Raw genomic sequence first — 23,189 nt, 5'->3', positions numbered from 1 at the left:
TTCACTGTAGCTTGATTAATAATTTAATATTAAATAATCTTCATGCAAAAGGATTGAGTCACTTACAATTCAGTAAAACCACATTAAATTTATGACTGTGACAAGACAACTTTGCAGAATTTCTGTTCTTTCTCATAATAGGTTTCAACAGTATAAAGCATTCAAATGTATATTGAAATTTTTCATTTTAGCAGTCCTACTATTGCCCTGACCCCTATGTCTGCTTTCCTTTTCTGTTCTCATTATTTACTTTCCTGTTTCCTGAAGACTTTCCCTCTTTCTTAGCTTCTGTGCACTAAAAAAATCCAAACCCATAAGATCTGTCACAAACAATAACCTTAATTTCTTGCAGACACCAAGCTTGACCTTATATGCCAAATAGGAAGTAAGTTGCACAGAGATGAGCCACGTACTCTTCTGATAGCATTCTCTTTGGGACTCAAGGGACTGAGTGGTTCAAGTTGTCCAGCCAGACTCTACAGGACATGGCCCATCGCTTTGCAGACAAAGCCTCCATTGCATGCATGTCAGTATTTCTTTCCTTGCCCTTTGAATTGAGGAAGTCATGGAAATCACAAATTAATGTAAGCTAGCCTCAACCTGTCATGTTCAATTGCCTCTTTTGAAAGCTGATGAGTGATTAAGTCAACGGACAACTTGTTCACACTTATATAGGCTATTCATATTGCTTAAAGACTATGTGATGCAACAGGTTGCCAAAAGCTAATGCCTAGAATAGCGCAGGATGAGTAGACAGTATTCATTGTCTAGCTTACATTCTGTCTTGTGTTTTTAGCACTCAATGATAAAATTGCATTGCAGCCATGGCCATTAAAATTTTCAAAGTTGACAAGCTACATTTTAGATGCATGAACATGGCTTATATTTAAAGCTGATGGGTTCAACAGGTTTGCCCTTTGAATACAATACATGTATATGATATGAGAGCAAGCGGTTATGTTCGTTTATCATATTTTAGTGATTTCATCAATTCAGAGCTCAATTGAGTATCCTACCCTCAGCACTTTAACATAGCCAGTATGTTGTCAGGCTACTTCACAACCCATTGCCATATTTTTCATCATCTTCATACTGTAAACGTTTGCCTAATGGCGCTATGGGCTCCCTTGACATAACTGGAATTTTAGACACAAACTAAAAGTGCCCTCCAATAAAAATCCCACCAGCAAATAAGGGCACATGCCCTTAATTCTTGTTGGGATTTTTAGAGGAGGTAGCTCTCTATTTGTACAAGAAATTTACCCCAAGGCAAAGGAACCCAGGTGCGCCATTAGGCGAACGTTTACGGTATATGGCTACAAAATTACCTGATCACAGACAGGTCACTCTAGTATTATTTTATGAAGAGTTTAAGAACTCACCATACAGACTTTGTGAAAGGGCTAGACTAGCTGGTATTGCCAACACAAATAGCAGGATGATGGGGATCACAATACAGCGCCCTGGGTGCACCATGGTTGACTAGCTGGTTGAATCCCACTTGATGACAAAGAACAGGTAGAGCTCTATTTGATGATGGAAACTAGCTTAAGCTGCAACGAAATAAAGACACAAATGTTCTGTGTTAATTTTATCTTTTATAACAACTTCCATGCTTAGGTCTTTGCTTAGGGAATGTGGGCCAGTTGGTTGTCTCCGCTGCTCTCTTGATCTATGCCTGGATCAGGGTTGTTGATAAGCAGGGAGAGTAGATCTTCAAGTTCATGCCAGTCATCTGGTTTTCTGTCTGGTCCCTTTCCTCTGAGTCTTACCTTGGATGTTGACAGTGTACCAGTGCCATACAGTCAGTATCACAAATGGCTCTTTGAAACTAAATGTGTGTAAACAAGGGAAGAGGTTTATGCATCATACACTGGAACATGGAACATTCAAACATTACAAACTAGCGCACAAGATCAAGATCATTATTCTTTAAAATCAATATACAGGGGAAAGAAGTAACTGTCACTGATAAACAGGACTCAAGTCTGTTTATCAGGGACAGTATGTGTAGCGCAGTGGTAGAGCCCTCGCCCGACAAGCGAGAGGTCTGGAGTTCAAGTCCCTGCACAGGCAGGCATATCCACAGATTTTACTCTAGTATATCTGCCTATTCATGTCATGTTTCCATTTGTAAATTCATGTTTAATTGTGCTAGTGTGTGCGATGCGTAATTACGATACTGTTGTCAGAACTTTTATACTAGTTTTTCGCCAGCCCATTCGGGCTGGATCTGTTTCAGGTTTGGGGTCAGTTTACTCAAGAGATTATATTTTAGTGGTATTGGAATGATTTTTTTTTTTTACTTTTTGTGGTTAAATTTTTTTTAAATATTTTAATTCGATTTGTTAGGAAAAGTAAGTATGTTTTGCCGTTTCAACGAACGAAAACGAGTGAGTATTACCAAAGTTATGTTTGAACTAATTATGACTTTAAAAGTCAGGTATAGGCCTAAATGTAACAATAATAGTTAATATATAGCATCATATGGTCAGCAGAAGAAAATCTGACATCACCTATGATATGATGTCATATCAGTGTCCTTGACCAGGGGTCCTTACTCCTTGACCACTGAACAGCGTGATATCATGTTGATAACAGATCTATAGAATCAAAATCTTCATCATATCCCTGGATCATATCACAGATTCTCAACAATCTGTGATCATATGGACCATATTGATGTGAAAGTAGTTATCTATCATATCCTGTGTCGCTTTTATGGATAAAAATGACTCAAAATGTTATTGATGAAATGGTTGCTATCATAAACATCAGTTTTGTCTTTTCAACGGAAAAATCCGATGCAAAATAAAGTTTTTAGGGCCTAGCTATAATATGGGCATAATTTATGCATGTAGGCCTATAGTATTGAACAATGTACCCCATTTGACCTGCACTTATAGATAAATAAATTGTCTTACTTTATTAATTTAATAACTTCTTTATGGTTGCTATCATAAACATCAGTTTTGTCTTTTCAACGGGAAAAATCCGATGCAAAATAAAGTTTTTAGGGCCTAGCTATAATATGGGCATAATTTATGCATGTAGGCCTATAGTATTGAACAATGTACCCCATTTGACATGCACTTATAGATAAATAAATTGTCTTACTTTATTAATTTAATAACTTCTTTATTATAAATAAAATGACACATAACTATTTGATTCATAAAATTACATTCAACAAAATGATTGAAGAGAAAACACACAAGGCACTATAGGCAGACTGTTATAGAATGGAGTATGTAAGATGCCATGTCCATAGCTTCGCAGGAGTTTCCGACTAGCAATCAACATGATCAGCACATTCAGAAAAACACAGTTTAAGAGTGAAGATTGTATATAGTGAGTAACCAGTCCTTTATAAATGTGCTGGCCACTATCTATTATAATATAGTAGGCTTAAACTATACATTGCTAATTAATTAAGTTATTTTAAAATAAAATGTACATGTAAGTTAACTCAAACCGGCAGTGTATTTGTGAAGTGGTATATCGAAAGCAGTGAAATCGGACATTCCTAAGCGAAGATATTGAGTTCGTAAGTTCTGGTATTACTAAATTGGAAATTGAGATATCGTGGGTAAAAAGCTGAAAAAGACAAAAAAACAACAACAACAACAACAACAACAAAAACACCAAACAGACCAGAACAATTTGGAGTAATGAATTAAAAGAGTTGACATGAGATTAGGAATTAATGTTTTCTGCTGTGTCAGTGTGCATGTTCTCATCGTTGATGGTTTGGTGGACTGTCATGTAGATGTAAGCGTGATCCTAAAAATGCCTTTCACATTGACCAAAACTAATTACAAGACCTCTTCTACATTGAGGCTGGCTTTCCTTTTAAAGGGAATTTTTATCTTATACTACATTGTATCTATTTTTGATAGCTAGATAGATAATAATCTTTCTTTATGGGTAAGACAGCTTCAGTGACAAGCACTCAGGGTTCAATTTACTTTGAACAATTTGCATTGCAATTTTTAGAGAAGGGTGATGTTCTTATAATATTAGCATGAATTCTTACATTGTAAACATTTGCTATACAAGGTGAAATTTGTGTACCAGGTTGTCCAAAATGGGGGAGCATTTTGCTCTGCTACATGTACACAAATTAAATCGAACGCTGCAAGCACTGCTTTCCAAGCAAGCCTTCTTACAAATTCATGTACATTTAAATATTAAAAGTGTACACAAAATGTACAAATTAAAATAGAACTAGATCTGGCTACAGATCTGGACCTAGCCGGGGCCGGAAATGCCAGTCTTAAAGTTTGACCTTTAACCGCTAAACTTTGACCTTTAATCTTAAACTTAACATTTGACCCCTAGACCTTTGGGGTCATAATTTTTTTCATGTTTAGAATGTCGTAATAATCATTCCTGTATCACCACCTTAATCCCTCCTTCTTTCTCCCCCCCTCTCTTCCCCCAACTCAACCCTCCGCTTCTCATGATCTCCCCCTCCTCTCTTAAATTTCAAATAATTACTCTGTTTTGTACCAATCGGCACCTTAATCTCTCCTCTCCCCCTCCCTCTTAAATTTCAAATCATTACTCTTTATTGTATTATGGTTTATTAAAATAATGCGACTTTTGCTGGGTAACTTTAAAGACCCCAACACCACCCCTCTACCTTACTCCTTTCTCTCACCCTCCCGCCAGCTGTCCCTCCCCTTACCTCCCAAGTTCCTCTATTATTTCCCCTACCCCACCCCTCCGCTTTTCATAATCTCCCCTCTCAATGCTCCAAATACTATTATTACTCTGTTTAGTACCAATCGCCATCTTAATCTCTTCTTCCCCAAATAATCTTTATTGTATTACTTTTGCTGAGTAACTTTAAAGACCCCATCTACCTTACTCCTTCTTTCTCTCACCATCCCGCCATTTATCTCAACCTCCCAAGTTCCTTTATTACTTCCCCACCCACCCTCCGCTTTCTCCTCCCTCTCTTCAATTCCAAATAATTACTTTTTTTGTAACAATCGCCACCTTAATCTCTGCTTCCCCTCTCTCTCTTAAATTCCAAATAATTACTCTTTATTGTATTGATAAGGTTTGTTAACATAAAATGCGACTTTTCCTGGGTAATTTAAAGATCCCTCTCTCACTCCCTTAGTCCTTCTTTCTCTCACCCTCCCTCCATTTGTCTCCCCCCTCCCATGTTCCTCTATTACTTCCCCTACCCCACCCCTTCGTTTCTCATGATCCCTCCCTCCTCTCTTAAATTCCAAATAAATACTGTGTTTTGTACTAATCACACCTTAATCTCTCCTTCCCCTCTCTCCCTCTCTATAAGTCTTTATTGTATTTATAAGGTTTATTAGAATAAAAATGCGACTTTTCCCTGGGTAATTTAAAGATCCCTCTTTCTCCTTACTCCTTCTTTCTCTCACCCTCCCGCCATTTGTCTCCCTCTCCCAAGTTCCTCTATTACTTCCCCCACCCCACCCCTCCGTTTCTCATGATCTCTCCCTCCCTCTCTTAAATTCCAAATAATTACTGTTTTGTACTAATCGCCTTCTTAATCTCTCCTTCCCCTCTCCCTCTTATATTCCAAATAATTGCTCTTTATTGTATTCAGGTTTATTAAAATAAAATTGCGACTTTTGCTGGGTAACTTTAAAACCTCCCTCTCTACCTTACTCCTTTTTCTTACCCTCCCCCATTTGTTTCTCCCCTTACCTTCCAAGTTTATCTATTACATCCCTCCACCACTCCCCTTTCCATCATTTCTCTCAATCTCCCCTTCCCCTCTCTTAAATTCCAAATAATTTCTGGCTCTAAATCTCTTCTTTTCCCTCTCTTGAATTCCAAATAATTAAATGACTTCACTTTATGTTCAAAGTATCATGAGCATGATCAGCACACGTTGAGTGGGTAGTAGGCGGTGAATCTCAAAGTGCAGTGCTTGTATGTTTACATGACTACTCACATGATATGGCACGTCACCCAAACGGTATCGCTTTCCAATTATTGTATGTCTCGATTCTGGTTTATGTCATGGTCTAGGAAAAGTTGATAAAAATTGGAAATTGAACGCTAAACATTAATATGTATACATGTAGCACATGTATCATCATGCATGATCATCATGGTCGGCATCATTCCCTATCATGATGATGATGATGATGATGATGATGATGGTGATGGTGATGGTATGATGATGATGATGATGATGATGATGATGATGATGATGATATGATGATGATGATGATGATGATGATGATGATGATGATGATGATGATGATGAGATCGGTTCTACCTTAGGCCGAAATTCTGGAAAAAGTTTTTTTTTCTTTCCAAATTTTTGCATTCTGAAGATGTAAAAAAAAAGTATTTTAGAGCTTGTATTCCACATTTGAGTTGTTTTGGAATGTTAGCTGATTCATTTTGACACCAAAAATGTATTATTTTCCATATTTTGAGCCTTAATTAATACAAACAGTAGAGTTAGCTAGTAACTAGAAAAAAAAAGAATAAAAAAAAAAAAAGAAATCCCGACCGACCGACCCAATTGTGAAAATTCAATTGAGGGCAAGCAAACAATTTTTTTTTTCTTGGCCTTATGATGATGATGATGATGATGATGAGGTTTCATCATCATCATCATCATCATATCATCATCATCATCATAACCATAATAGGCTCTACCTTATTCCTTCTTTCTCTCACCCTCCCGCCATTTGTCTCTCCCCCTTACCTCCCAAGTTCCTCTCTTTATTACTGCCCCCACCCCACCCACTCCGTTTCACAGTCTCTCCCTCCCTCTTTAAAATTCCAAATAATTACTGTGTACCAATCGCCACCTTAATCTCTCACGCGTCACGATTCTCGAGTACCCTGCTACTCAAGTATTTTATCTCATGATTGACAGGCACTAATTGACAGGCAAAATGATGGATTACCCAATTATTACAGTATGTCCCACTTATTTTTAGCTTCGTAAAATCGGAGGAACATATCTACAAGGTGTGCTTTTTCTAAAAATTTGTAGGCAAAAACGGATAAATTACTTCAAATATTGTGGCTATTTCAAAATTTAACCCTTGACTCCAAGCAATGGGTAATGACCATGCTGTCAGTGCAGATGGCATCAACGTACTATGTTACATGTAGCAGATATAATTTTTAAAAGCTTTTTAGACTCGGACCGAAATGACCCCTTAATGACCTTTGACCCCAATTCTGTGAACACCCTATAGGCACTAGATATAGCCGATGCATATGTGGAAGTGACGTCATCGTACTATGTAATTTGTGGCAGAAGAAGCATTTTGAAGATATTTGGTTTTATACCGAAATACCCCTTAATGACCTTTGACCCCAATTCTGTGTTAACCCTATAGACACAAGATATAGCCGATCCTTATGTGCAAGTGACGTTATTGTAGGATGTTTTATGTAGGAAGAAAAGCATTTTTAGCTCAAATCACATTTTTGGCTCATTTGACCCCTCTGTGACCTTTAACCCATTAAAAGTAATGTGACATGTATAGTCGTAGTCAATGATGATTGTGACCAAGTTAGGTCAAAATCGGTCAAAGCATGTCCGAGCTGGAGCAAAAAAATATATTTGTTGCCAGAAAAACCGACCGATAGCATTTCAAGACCTAGCCGCAGTCCCGGCTAGGTAAGTAACATTTGTTAGTGTGTTGCTTTAATTTTATTTACATGTACAGTACAATGAGTTATCTGCAATACAAATTGGCCTTTACAGATGTTGGTATTTTATTATTTTAAATCTTTTGCAAAATAACAAATGTTGTAAGCTACAGGCATACATTATAATACAGCTAAGCATTTTATCTTCAAGTTTGTTTCACCTCATGTTTGGTAGTGACATCAATTATACTGCATGACTACAAGCTTGCTGTCAAAAGCCATTATTTTGTGACCATGCAGTGAAATAGAAAATTACGCAACCAAACTGAAGGTGTGAAATGTATTGTCTATTCAGTAATCAGTATGTATAGTTTGAATTATTATGTGACCCCCTAATCATTAGCTTTGAATCAAATTCTGATTCAAATATGAAAACTAAATAAATGTGACACAATCTAGTCATTCAACGCTTAAATTAAGTTGACATGTGAACATAATAGTGTTCAGTTTCTTTGTATTTTATTGTTTGCTGCAATACACAGATATTTGTATACATCTTATCAACCAGAAAGACCAATTTTGATTGGATTATATCACGTTGACTGTAGCATGTTAGTTAGGTAAGGATCAAGTGGGAAACAAAAATGGATTTTTTTTCAAACATCATTCTACATGATTGCATCACCAATACAGGCCAAAGCAAAGGTTGTATTTAGGAAATACGATTCTTAAATAAATCCAAAAAACAAAACACAAAAACAAAACAAAACACAAACGAATAAAACAGAAATGCAGAGGCAGATCATATGGATTTATGCAGTGCATCTACAAACAGGATTTAGTTTGTATTTCAGGTATGTATATAAATGTAATTTAAAAGCTTGTGTGCAGTAGAGGATAGAGACAAACGTAAATCAAATTGATTGTATTTCTGTTCATGTATCTGCTAAACAAAAAAGCTAGCTCTCTTCACACTAATTTGCAATCACACATGTGTTCTTGGGAATTCAATTTTTTGTCTAAATTTAGCCATTTGTATTCATATGCATGCATGCATCGCAGTGGTTGTATCAGGTAGAATATAGCTGCATCCCTGAATGTTGAAAAATGGTTTATCTTAAAGGTACATATATAAAGGGAAGGATTGGGTGCTAAAAACAATTTTTGGAATTTCTCTTAAGCCATTACTTTATAACATTCAGCTTTCTTTTACATTCTACTTAATAAAAATCGCAGTTATGGATGAAAGGTTAGAACTGGATAATTATGTACAACAACAAAAAAAAAAAAAATCGCAAAAAATTATAATAATAAGTTCATAAGAATTGAACTACTAACTAGTATTTTGACCTTGCAGCCTCTTGGTCATATGATGATAGTCACAAAAATAATGAATAATGAAAAAGTTACCTCACTTGTTTTCAGAAATTGTGTGACACTTACTTGCAAAGGAAACTTCGATTGTCAGGGGCCTAACATTGTGCATTGACATGGCGTGCATGCAGTTGAGTGCATCGTTTACGCTAGTTGCGTAATGTGTGGCTGAAGCATGCTTTAATGTTTTAGTTATTCTAGAGGTTAATAACCGTGCATCGGTTATTTGGAGGGCATTGTGAAAAATCTAAACATTTTGCTTGGAACCGAGGGATATTCCGAGGTCCGAAGCAAAATGTTTAGATTTTTCACAATGCCCGACATATTACTGATACAAACTATCACTTTACAAAATAACACAAAATTTTGCTCAAAAATTTGTAAAAATAGATGATTTTTACATCTTCCCTTTCCAAAAATCGATCAAGCTAAAACAGGACGACCAATAACAAAAGCGCGATCACAATCTGTGCAAATATGGTAGCGCACAATCCAAATACGGCAGTCAGCGCACACAGTTTAGGGCGCTTGCGGAGGTTACTAATATTTACTTTCTAACAATTACGCATTTATTGGCCAATTGTGGGATATTAATGACCTCGATTTGCATTCGCATTTTCACAAATAACTAAATGTGATTGGATCGCACTCATCTCCTTTATTAATGAGGTTATGAATGTAAGTTGGTACTTTATTGATGCCAGCAGTAACGAAAACCGAATAATTTTCGCAAATTATTCATAAGCAGAACAAACTATCATCAAGCATGGAGTTATTTCCATTATGATGATCCATGAATCAGGTGAATAGACATAACCATGACAACCACACATATCAGGGCTTTTCCATAGCACGTAAATTTACAAGAATTTCACTTGAAGTGACAACGAATTGAAAATAATTTACTCTTTGCCCAAGGTCATTTAATCATGAAATGCATAATTTGTAATAGATCCTGGCTGAGGGCACCCAGGTTCCCCCATACCCTACCCCCTGGTTATGCCAATGGGTATGTGATTGGTTTCATTTACAGATTTAAATTTTATTTAAAAAAAAATAAAAAAATTTAAAGCCCTTTAAAAATATTTCATTTTCACAACACATAAATTTATGGTCTGGAAAAATAGCATAACCCCTTCGGACACGAAGGAAGATGGCTCGATCAAAAAATTATTTTTTATGCTTATTATAACTATTTTGGATAGTAATTTGTGAAAAACTGAAAAAAAAAAAATTCCCTCATCAATTATGCAAATTAGGGCATGTGTACAATTGTACACATTGTGACTAAGTGACGACGCTTACAATGATTTTTGGATACAATTGTACACATTATGATTAAGTAATGGCAGTAAAACTTGGTAACATGTGAAGCAACAAACTTGAACCCTTTGTTTCTTTTTTCTGTTGCCTTCATACGTCCATATCTGTAGGCTCTTAACTCTCATTAATTTGGTATAAAATGCTAATAAACAGTTCTTGTCTTTGGAGAGACCGAAAAAGACATCACACTTAATAAACTTGATTTCTGAGACTAATTTTGTTACTCCACTCTACACGATCCATTTTCGGGCCCATCAACGACCAGTTACTCCTAACTATCTCTGTAATAATAGGCCTACATAGTGGTTTTTCCAAAAATGCATCCAGAGCAAATTATAAACTGAATGGAAGTATTGACAAAAGAGTTAAAAATAACTTATAATGATGTACAAAGTATACTAAATAACTCCTATATATTGATAAGATTAGTAACACTGAACACAATATATTAGTCTTATATTTACAAGGTGAGACACACTGTGTACAATTGTACACACCATTTAAAAAAAATTCTACACCACATAATATATGTTTGAAGCATTTGATCAAAAATAGTGTTCCATGTTCTCTACAGGTCTTACACTAACCCCCTGACTAGAATTTAGCTTGTCCACAATGATATTTCATATAAAATTAAAAAGGGAAAGTACATGTCTTCTGGCAACGTGCTGTAGTGGGTGATGCCCTCTTAGATTATGAAAAGTGACATTCAGTTAGGCGAGGGCGCTCTGCACTGGAGGATAGCATATGAATGCACAATTGTGCACATGGTGTTTGTTTGCAGTAATAAGCTTCCCCTGGTATACAGGGAGCAATAGAAGTCCATGTGTACAATTGTACACAGTATGTACGAAGGGGATAAAAATGAAACTGAAACCTCACAAAATTATTTCCACCTACAGTATGCATTGTTGAATCCTGACTGAAAACTTTCCAAGAAAGAAAATTCAAAAGAAAATCAAAGTAAAGCACAATTAAATGCATGATACATGATTACATCCATGAAACCTTCCCTTTCAATACAGCATATATTTCCTGTAATAAACTTGATACTTCAAATGGATGTAAATCTATCACACTGGTTTTAAATTAAATTAAATTTAGAGTCCCAGGTCCCAGGTGGTATTTAACCGATTTTAATTAAACATGAATGATCATGTTCAACTTTCCCTTTCAAAACCATATATTTTGCACTTTATGCATTCATGAAGAAGCAAGTTTCAGTGAAATGGCATGCAGGCCCTAAAGACAAGATTTTTTTTTGGGGGGGGGGGAGGGCACAGTATCAAGTTCAACCTCTTTTTGCGGATAATATGATAGTGATAAATTTATTGATACACTTATTCTTAGCCAGTTGTACAATTTGAAAACTGAGAATTTGTCATTCAAATGCTGAAACTTAGCTCTGAAAATAATCTGGTTGATTTACTTGCGCATTTTTTTTAAAAAGCAAATGCTTCATGGACCAATCTCAGAGCAGTTTTGTACAGAATATCTATATCTTTTTTCAGATCTCCATCTATCATGTCCCAGGGGGACTCAACTTTAGAAGTGATGGTATGTGCCTGTCAATAGGTCCCCTTTTTTGAAGTCGAATTATATACCCAATGAAACCCTTTTTAAAAATTCTACCCGATGACCCCCCTTTTTAGGTGCGGCTACCCAATGACCCCCTTTTTTTCTAGAATTGTATCATCAAAATGCCACAAAATTCTGTTTTAAAATGGCCGCAGAGCAGTCATCGCGCAATTTCCTATATTTCACCAAATTTGTATTGTAAATTTGGGAAGTTCGAAACAATAAAAAAGAATTTTGTTCAATTTTTTTCAAAATTTGCTACCCAATGACCCCATTTTTGAAATGTTAAATACCCAATGACCCCCCTTTTTTTTAAAACAACATTTTGATAAGCCCCTACTTCGCGATGCTGGTAGACACATACCCGTCACTTCTGAAGTTGAGTGCCCCTCCAGGATTATGTCCCTTTTTAAAAGCCAAGATTTAAAAAATGTTTTTGTTCCAAAATTTTCTAGAGTCAGCAGAGCAACCATATCACAGGTACATTGTATTCAGCTTCAGTCCTGACTATTATAACCTCATTGATTCATTCAATTTGTAAGTTTGGCTAGACAGGATACCAGTAACCTGATTCAGGTAATAGAAAATAATAGAACATGTCAAATACCAGAACACAGTTACCATGGCAACATTCAGGTGTATATGGACATCATTTCCCTATTCTATCATCCTGAACAGGGGCAGTCAACCTTTAAGCACTGTGGTGTAGAGGCCACATCATAGAAAGGGTGAAAGGGGTAAATGAAATGATGGCAAAAAGGTTGGTCTGGAAACTTTGATCTAAAATAAAGGAAAGGGTGTATAAAAACTGTAGGAACCTGTACATGATTTCTGAAGACTCCATTGTCAGCCAATACATTGTAAGTTACCTTAACATGCTTACATGTATACATCATCGGCCAATGATTGACCCAACCCTTGCATATCAATCTTCTGTATCAAGTTTCATTCTTCTTTACAAGAAATCAAAATCTATTTCACTGTACACATCACAAATATTATGAACTAGCGGGAGTACCACGTTTCGCGTGGGTCCCCGCTAGTTGAGTAAACGGGAGCAGACTCAACAACGGGAGTGGTTAGTGAATGTGATAAACGGTGATGATAATCATAGTGTCTTGGTGTAGATTATTCATCCAGTAATAATTATGTTAGCTTAAATAATTATGTATGTTAGCTCATGTGATGTTAAAGACGATTGCAGTTTTAGGGGGTACTACAATGTACACCCCTGGCCAATCTTGTGCCTATTTTTGCATTTTTCTCAAAAATGATAGGGGCAAGGACTACAACTACTGTACTGAAAATTCAGCAACTCAAAGCAAGTAGTTATTGATTTATTGATCAAATATTAGTTTCCCTCATTTTTGACTGTAACTCCACAGCTGTTGTCTGTGCAGAAATAAAATTTCCAGCGCAGTAGTTGTAGTTCTTGCCCCTATAATATACATATCTTACTACAATGTAGTTCCCAATGCGCTACATTTTTTGAGAAAAATGCAAAAATAGGCATAAAATTGGGCAGGGGTGTACTACCCCCTTAAGCTCCTGTGATGTTATAGCATTAGCCAGAGGAGTGTCCAGGTGTCATTTGGACACACTGTTTTCAATTTGGACACCCTAAAATTGTGATTTTTATAATGGAGTGAATAGGAAGTGGACACCCTGATTTTGTAGAAAAGGTATTTTTGACCATTTTGGACACCCTAAAGACACCCCTCTGGCTAATGCCTTGGACCTCGGATGACCTTTATGGTTTCCTACTCCCCACGTGTCATGGATCATTGCCCCAAGTTTGCAGCCTGGTCGGAGCAACTTTAAATTTGTCTTGGATGACCGTTCAGTTTCATTCTCCCCTAGTGTCAGGGATCATTTTCCACAAGTTACAGCTGGATTGGAGCAACTATAAATTTGACCTGCACTTTGACCTTGGATGACCTTTGCAGTTTCAAACTCCACAAGTGCAGGATTGTTTTCAGTTCACTGAGTTATTATAGCCTGATCGAGCAAATACACAAATATTGTCCTGATGATAGTTTACATCAACTGAAAATAAGTAAACCAGGGGGAGTGATAATTTTACATGTTCATGAAATAAGTGCCGCTGTGTACAGGCGGTTTGCACTAGGGTTGGAAAGAAAGTTTTTTTTAAAATCCCTTAAGGGATCTAGAATGAGCGTTTATGGCGTTTCGACAGTATGTTTTGTGGGACATGAGAGCACCTCAGACCTATCGAATTGCATTCTGAATACGAAAGCATGTCTTTCTGATATCAAATAATTTTCATTTTTTGAAATTCACGATATAATACAAATTTTATGACAAATTATTAAAATTTGATATTTTTCAAATTTTTGATATATATATACAGTCCTTGAAATAAATTTTATAAATCTAATGATATATCCTTTTGTGTATGTAGCTGGGAGGAAAAGCCGACGATCAATTGAAAATTTTGATCTTTTATATTGAAGATATGGATTTTTTTCCCAAAAGACCTTTTTTTTTGGTGTTTTGGGGAAAAAAATCCATATCTTCAATACGAAAGGTCAAAATTTTCAATTGATCGTCGGCTTTTCATCCCACCTACATACACTTTAAGCATAAATCATCAGATTTATAAAGTTTATTTCAAGTACTGTTTTAAAAATATCAATTTTGAATGATTTGCCATAAAATGTGTATTACATTGCGAATTTCAATAAATCAAAATTATTTGATATCAGAAGGACATTCTTCCGTATTCAGAATGCAATTCGATATGTCTGATGTGCTCTAATGTCCCACAATAAATACTGTCCAAACTCCAAACGTTCATACCCCTTCCCTTAACCCCTTGTAACTCTAAAAAGAAGGGTTTCTTTCATAGTTTCTTTTGTAAATCAGGAAAAATTGACTGAAAAATCCAGCACAAGAAAATTGAATGAAAACCTTGTCATGCGATCACTGATATTAAAATAGCTTCCTTTTAATTTTATGTTTTTACATCAATTGAGTTTCAAATTAGAACATCTCCACAAGGCCGTATAAAATTAATGTTTTGGTTCTCGTCCTCAATTTCTGGGATTTGTCAGATTAAAAAAAATATTTTTCAAAATTTTTTACTTTGGAATACTTTAGGAAAATTTTATACATGTATATAAAATATAAGTTTATTACTATTAGAGAACATGGATCACTTCCAAGACTTTTTTTGTACTCTAGGGGATTCATCCCTCAGAATCACACATTAAAAAAATGGAAAAAAGGGCCTCCTCCTTTCTTTTGAGCACTGTTGGAAAAGACAGAAAACTACTAACAATGCTAAAAAAAAACCCACTCCCTCCCTCATCAATTCACAAAAATCCTCTGGACAAGAGCCAAAACATTAATTTTATATGGCCCAATGCTACGCACCGCCCCCGACGTCAAGACCTTCAAGACCAAGCTACATGTATACAGTAGAAACCATCAACATCAAGATGCTGACTTCAAAGGCCCACTTCAATATTAACTGTGACTTTGCACCTGACCCCCCCCCCCACGACGTTGGGCCAACGTATGCAACAACCAGAGATGGTGATTATACTCCTTTTTCTAAGACGTCACCAATCAATCGATATTGGGGGTCAGCATTCAAGTCATCAGCACCCAAACGCAAATACCGCGCCACCACGCGCGATCATCTTTGCGCCACGCTAGGCATCCTGCGCGGAATTGCCAGCTCGCAGTACGCGCTTAGTTCGCCACGGTGTAAAAAGTAGACAAAAATGTGAAACAAAACAAAGATTAATTTTCAAATAGCATGGTGGTTTTTCCATATCTTTTGTATTTTGTGGTATCAAAACAATCTGAAACAAAGGTAACCAGTATACAGGTCCCTTTAAAAAATTTTTTTATGGAAGCTAATGTGAAAGACGACAAAACAGAGGAGAAAATACGCAGTATTTGGTGTTTTCACACTGTGGGCATGTGAGAAACGCATGTGTTGTTTGTTTACATCCGAGACCCCAATATCGATTAGGTGACGTCATCAGAAAAAGGTCTATACGTGCAACGACAGATACAGATACAGAAACTATTTTTGCATGCCAATGTGAGAATTGCACAGGAATTTTAGGATTTATATAGCAGTTCCACATTGGAAAGCATAGTACCATGAGACTATGGCTGTTTTGTTTTTAATAGCAATTGATGCATCAAATCTCGAGCTTCGAATTTGCACACGATAGTTACGCATTCGATGCTAGAGTACTTTACTATTAGTCCTAGTAACTAGGAAGATCGAACACAGACATAATCATTTGGACGTTAAAGGAGCTGGTTCTAACATAACAGATAATACCCAATGTAAAAGTAAATGTCGTCACGTTCTCAGTTACTGGGACTACTTTACTATGGTTTTTCGGTCGGACAGGGCGGTGCAATTTTTTACACCGTATTTTATTACTGTTAATGTTGAAATTTGGATGAAAGTTATTTCGATGAGTCAACTGTATCTTTTGAGCAAGATTTTCGTATTTTGGATAGTCTAAAATTTTGCTGAAGTGTAATTTTAGCAACATTTTTGATGCAATCGCCTGTCGTGATCGGCTGTGTTTACTTCTTAACTTCCATTGCTTTATGCAGCTGTCACTTGCAAGACGCACCTATTGACCCCCGGGAATGGTGCGTCATTGTCCCCATGTGCGTCGTACATTTGTGTACCATGACGCACCCTCAGTCATTAAAAGTGACTCACCATTTAACAGCATTGACGCACTTATGAATTGAAATTGTGACGCACCATTTCATGAAATGACTCACCCAATGACGCACATAAATTTCGTTCTTGTACACAGGAACGAATTGCTTTTTGAGCAACATTTTATATTTCTATCACCCCTGTCACCCCATCCTACAATGGAATAGGCCATCTTTCATTCATAAGCGATCTCAGAAATGATGTATGCAAAAGACCGTACCATTTACACAAAGGATGCACGGATGCATTCACTTCCGCATACGGGCACCATTTTCTTCTCCGATCAATTCATCGAAAATGTTTCCGTAACTCAAAATGAGAGTATACTTAATTCATCAATATAAATTACAAAAAAATAGTTAAGGTATCGCAGAATATAAAAACCAATGTTCATAAATTATATTTACACAAATATTTAAGTAAGATTTGGGTCTCAAAAATCATAACTTTGCAACCCATAGACGGAATTGTTTTGAACGAGGATAGAAATCATCTATCGATCTATCAGGGTCTGCGATCTATCCAATCAGGGAATTTACTATGATATTAGGAATTGCCTGTCACACTTGATCGCACACAAGGTCGAAGGCAATTGGTCGGACTACACCACAATTCGCCATACTGCATTTTAGAAACGCTGGCTGTTAGAATAAGAAAAATTTTAATTGTAATTATTGCACAGGTCACGGCGACCCTGTGACCTTTCCGGAAAAAGCCGAGTGGTAGGGTTTTCAAATAAATATTTTCTGTGTAAAAACTGCACCATCAGATAGGTAATGGAATATATGAATATTAACTGTACATCTATCACAACAATTTTTGATAACAACTTGCGTCACAATTGATCTAGTATAGAAGGTAGAGAATTTATTTCAATCTTATATACGCCATTTTTTTTTTTTAATTAGGTGAAAATTAATTCTGTAAAAACTGTAATTTTTTATGTAATTTTCACATTAGACCCGACAAAAGATTACCGTTTTGTTGTTATGATAATCTAATCTTTTGATTTCGTAAATAAAATTAGGGTCTAATGTGGATTTAGGATGCAAACTGGAACAATCCAATGCCTTGTCAAAAGCATTTGCCTCAAAATGGAGTTCGAGCACTTCGTAATACAACTTCCGCCACTGCGAAAAACCACATGCACAGCAGAGCACGTGGCCGATATCAAAATCGATTTTATGTATTGTGTATATAGGCCTATTCATAGGACCCTCCCTCGTATTAATTGTCTCTATGCGCTTGAGAATTCAACAATATAAATAATGGTAGCTTTATTATAATACACATTAATGTTTTATGCAGATGAAATTCCAAAATATGATGTAGTAGGCCTAATGAAGTTGCGATTTATTAATATTATATGTTTAAATTTTCACGATGACACTATCAAGTCCTTCGTGGTCGAGCGGTCTAAGGCGCTGGTCATATGCATGGTATACGTGATAGCGGCGCAATGCAGCGTGGGTTCGAGCGCCCGCCTCTGCTTAATTAAATTTCCTTCTTTTTTTAAATTTCATATTTAATATGTTAGGGAAATGTGGCTGGGAGAATGTATGTATGGCGAAGAGTGGTGTGCGGTCGGACCTCATCTGCTCAGAACATATTGACCCAGGTCAGCATACCGCCATATCCTTCCCGACATGCTTATAGTAGCCAAGTCCGTAGAAGAGTGGATCCAAACACTATGTACACAAATATACATTTGGCCACATTTTATTATACGATTAATGGTCGCATGTCATAAGTTGGGTACAATTTCCATTACATGGTCAAAAATGACAAAAAATGTATTTTTTGATATGTTGTATATATTGACAATCTCTAATAATTAACACAATATTTAACCTTAATACCTGCTTAATTTGTGAGATAATGCTTAATTACTAATTAATTAATACACAGGTGTCTATGTAAATCTCAATTTTCAAATGCGTTTTTCTCAAATCGGACCTCAATTACAAAAATGACTGTAAAATTTTTATTTTATGCAAGAATGTCATCAGATTTGGAGGATATGTTCTCAATACATTAATGCTTCAAATGAACTATTTAAAATAATTGTACGTATGTTAATTACATTGTAAAGGTCAATGACCTTTTTACGAGCAATTAGCGAGAGAGTTATTCTATTATTGAGGAAATGACTATCAAGAAGAAAATCCACATTAGCATACTGCTAAAAATACTGAAATTCAACTAGGATTTCATTAAAAATGAAAAAATGGAACATATAACCTTTTAAGGTGGCACTTCACACCTTAATAAATTTACGACTATGCTTGCATTTTTCTCAAAAATAATATCACACTGGTAACAAAAGTTATGTATATTATAGGGGTAAGGAATCCAGTTACTGCACTGGAATTTTGGTGACATATGACAAGCGGTACGTTATTTATGATAATAAAAGATGTACCGCTAGAATGTACCTCATTTCTTAACTTACATAATGAACCCCTTGTCTTGAATAACCGAAAATTTCAGTGTATATTGGATTCCTTGCCCCTATAATATACATATAACTTTTGTTACCAATGTGTAGTTACTTTTTGAGAAAAATGAAAAAAAAAAAAAAAAATGTATCAGGGGGTGTAGTACCACCTTAAGTAGTCAGTAATTGTTTTAGTTGTACAAATTCAACATTCACAGCTGTCAACACATCATACCCTCCCTAGATTTGAAAAAGTAACCAGTAGTTTTGACATGCTGACATGTGAATTTTCATATAGGCCCTATATTGCACACTCCGCATCCGCCTGCTCCACATCCGCCTGCTCCTCCACCCCTGGCATTTTTCATTTCAACTGATGTGATTTTTTTGCTGAATAATGTATAATTATATGCTTCAGTAGACTGAAAGAGTATAAAATTCGGCTTAAAATGAGGTATCAACCACTGCTGTAGGATATGGGGTTACGGAAAGCCAATCAAATTTGTATCGCAATTTTCAGAAAAGTGTAATCCCTCCACCCTTTTAGCATACCCAACTTATGACATGCGACCTAATATGAATTTATTAAACATGGTAACAAATATTCTCTAGCAATTCGGTTATAGATGGAACTGGTAGGCATATTATAAATTCGGGATATTAAATATCTTCCTGACCAGCCAGATCTGCGCATGGTCAAAGACGAGTATCAGACCGACACAAACTGGCTTAGTCTCCACATCAGCCAGTTTGGTTCCGCCCCTCCACTGGGAGCGTAACCTGTGTAGGTGACTCGGTCGGACCTGGTCGGACCTCATCTCTCCCCATCGATTGTGTCCTATAATCCCCGACATTGCCCTTATGAAGTCACATCGCCCTGGCTATAGAAGCCATTTGAAATATGCATGTTAGTGAAAAGCTGCCTGCGATAGCTTTTACCGTGGGCCAACATGGACGCTCGGTGTAAACAAAACCATCGCGACACAGAAAATGCCTGTAGTAGATCGGCCGTAGAATTATTATTTCAGCACATTATGAACGTATAAAATCAGAATATAGCTTCTCAAAAGGTAGTTTCAACGTACGTGTCATGACAAATCTTTGCCGTATTAAGAGAAAAGATTTGTGAGAAATCATAATGGAACTTGGGAAAGTTTGGAGATATGTGTACCGTGTAGACCGTGTAGCCATGTTATTTTTTCTGACGCACCTTACGACGCACTCATGGCACATTGACTGACCATGACGCATATATTGGTCAAATTGTAGACGGACCTTTTGCTTCCATGACGGTACTATCGTCATCAATATGGCGGTACATGACGCACCCATGACGCACCTTTCCCGGGGTCAATAGGTGCGTCTTACAAATGACAGCTGCATTACACGGTGTCATGCTTCAGCGAATCCGACTAGATTTTGAATACAACGGTCTCTAGCCTAGAATGTGAAGCAATCGATGAGCAAATTCTTGGCTAGAGTTCTCGAGCAAATCAAATCATGTAGGCTGAAGTGACCGTTTGATGACAAATTTGAATTCACCTTTTTTACAAAAAGTTATAATATGTGCCCAGTCCCAAGTTGCCAGGACCCGCCAAGGTCATGTGTTCGCATCATATTTTGAAATTTAATTTGCAATATTGCAGTTGGATCATGTTGGCAGCTGTGTTCACGAAATTCTTACAATATGAACAAACAGTGCATGCATGCTAGACCGAATAATCAGTCCCCAATACAAAATTCACTTGCTGACATTAAGTGATTAACCTGTATGCATGCATGTGTAAAATTCAACGTCACACTCACTCAGCATACTCAGCTCGATCACACAGTCAGTCATGAAGTCAAATGCAAAGCACTATCTTAAAGATTGTTAGCACTGCGTTTGTAAATCAGCTAAAAGCTGAGCAAAATCGTTAAGCTTACCTCAAATTCCTGAATCCGGAAACAGCTCGATCGTGTTACAAGGTCGATCACGTCACGGCGCAGCTCAAGTGTGTGTTGTGTTGTTTTTCCCTGAATCAAGCTGCAGCACGTCGCGTCGCACGCCGCACCCACTTTTCAGCACCCGGCAGCTATTTAATATTCCAACACAGTGGAGTAGAATAAGGGTACATGCACTGAAAGTCTAACCTCATTGATGAGGGAGGGTGGTTAGGAATTATTCATAGTAGTTTTCAGTCTTTTCCAATTGCTCGAGGAAAGAAGGAGCCCCTTTCTGTTACGAGGGATAAAACTCCAAGAATACCACAAAAAGAAATTAGTGGAGACCAGGGCAAAGTCGACCAAATTTTTTTTGTCCAGACCAAACAGGATTACAAAGCAAGACAAGGCAAATCTTACCTTAGGACTGCAACTAACAAATGACATTAATTAAGTTGAGTTGTTTTAGGTGTGAACTTGAAAAAGGTCGTTCCGCTTTGCCCCAGGTTCATTTGGGCGGGGTAGAGTAAGTGGAGTGCGCCAGGGGGCGTGGGGGCATGGCCCCCCACTTTTGTTGGTCATTCGGAGGATTCGGGGGAAAAATGTTAAAAACGTTAAAATTTGCTCCTAATCAGACTCCATTCGGGGGAACTGAACAACCTGGCCCCCCATTTTGTTCGGTTTATATAAGGCGGAAATTATTCGGCTTTTGTTACTGCGCGCGTCAATAAAGTCCCAACTCATGTCAGCATGAATTCACATAAGCGTGCCCTAGTAACGCATGCGTACACCTAGCGTGCAAGGACTGCGCCCAACAGCGTGCACGCCATTCTATATCAATACACACTGTTATGAGTCTTATTTTTTCTGCCTTATATAAGCCGAACAAACTTTAGGGGTCTAGGCCTATTAGTGTAGAAATTTTCAGGAAAAATTGCGGTCATTCGGTGTTGGCAATGTCAAAAATGGGGTGATTTTGTATGGAAGCACCCAAAATTTCACATCATTAACAATAAAAAATAGCTTTTTACACCCAATTTTACAAAACTCATTTATTTTCTTCAAAATGCATGCATTGTAGGCCTACGCCGAAGTTTCAATTTTGAGGACTAAGGGGGCCATTCAGTGTAGGCTACTGACATAAAAACGGTTAACGGGGTCATTGGGTGTAGGATTTGCCAAAAATAATGGGGTCTTTCATGGGCACATGACGTACCGGTAATACAGTGTGGTCAGTGGCGTAGATTCAGTTTTTTGACATGGGGGGGGGGGGGGTTGGAAAAAAATTCTTGAAGTATAAAAGAAAGAATAAATAGTCAATCCAGCATCTTTTGGCGATAGAATAAGTATATCATGTATGTGGTACAACTGCGCGTGAAGCATGAGAAAAATTATGCTATTTTGAAGGTAAACTGTAAAAGTAGAATAGCCTAAATGCGCGCGAAGCGCGCGAAAATTGCACTTTGGGGGCCTAAAATGGGCAAATATGAGGTTAATTTGGTCAGAAACCCATTATCAGGCATCAACATTGGGGGGGGGGGGATGATTGTATGGACCACCCCCGCTGCAAAAGGGGAATATCCCCCCCCATCCCGGGATCTACACCTTAAGGTTCGTTCATACTACGCCGCAATTGCGTTGCGATGCGGTGCGATGCCGCATCTCATTGTACTGAAAATATTGCATTGCGATATCGCAATAAAGTTAAATACATTTTAACTTGGAAATGCGACGAGTTGCGTCGAGTTGCGGCAAAAGTAGGCCTACCGGTAATCGATATATCGGCATCACAAAGCAACCCACCACAAATGCGGTGGTAGTATGAATGAACCTTATGTGTGTGGTAGAGTTAAAAGTTCTTCAAGGACCTTTTCTAACCTTTTGCGAATAATGTGGGGAAATGTTTTGTGTTTGTTGGGGTACGTAATGACCAAATGAAAGATCCTCCCCGGGGGCCCCTGCAAACATGTTTACATTATTTTGTTTATATTTGTTTTCCAACATTATGTAAAATATAAAACACTCCAGAGAATGAAGAATAGTAGACCTGTATACCTTTTTTCTTTTTTTTTTTCAAAAAGTAAATTATACTTTGGTATTTATATTTGGGCCTTTTTTGAAGTCATGGCCCCTTAAAACATCTCTCCCATCACAAATGAAAAAAAGCTGCCACTTGAAACATGTTATGATCAGGGTCAGGTCAAAGTTCAACTC

The 23,189-nt window shown here is 37.1% G+C and overlaps 1 protein-coding gene across 4 annotated transcripts in view; it reads right to left on the bottom strand.

Moving 5' to 3' along the window:
- The window catches only part of LOC140155966 (plexin domain-containing protein 2-like), a 55,171-nt gene extending 34,074 nt beyond the window's left edge, over positions 1-21,097 (bottom strand). For all 4 annotated transcript variants that reach the window (XM_072179001.1, XM_072179004.1, XM_072179003.1 and 1 more), the window contains exons 1-2: positions 20,979-21,097; positions 1,383-1,553 (exon numbers count right to left, since the gene is read on the bottom strand). In XM_072179001.1, the coding sequence (XP_072035102.1) occupies positions 1,383-1,476 (94 nt within the window). In that variant the 5' untranslated portion in view covers positions 1,477-1,553; positions 20,979-21,097. The remainder of the gene's footprint in view (positions 1-1,382; positions 1,554-20,978) is intronic.
- Positions 21,098-23,189: the final 2,092 nt, after the last annotated feature.

The sequence above is a fragment of the Amphiura filiformis genome, chromosome 6 (genome assembly GCF_039555335.1).
Source record: "Amphiura filiformis chromosome 6, Afil_fr2py, whole genome shotgun sequence".
In the NCBI taxonomy this organism is placed as follows: Eukaryota; Metazoa; Echinodermata; class Ophiuroidea; order Amphilepidida; family Amphiuridae; genus Amphiura; species Amphiura filiformis.
Note: the sequence above shows the minus strand (reverse complement) of the source record. Positions and strands in the feature narration are given on the sequence as shown.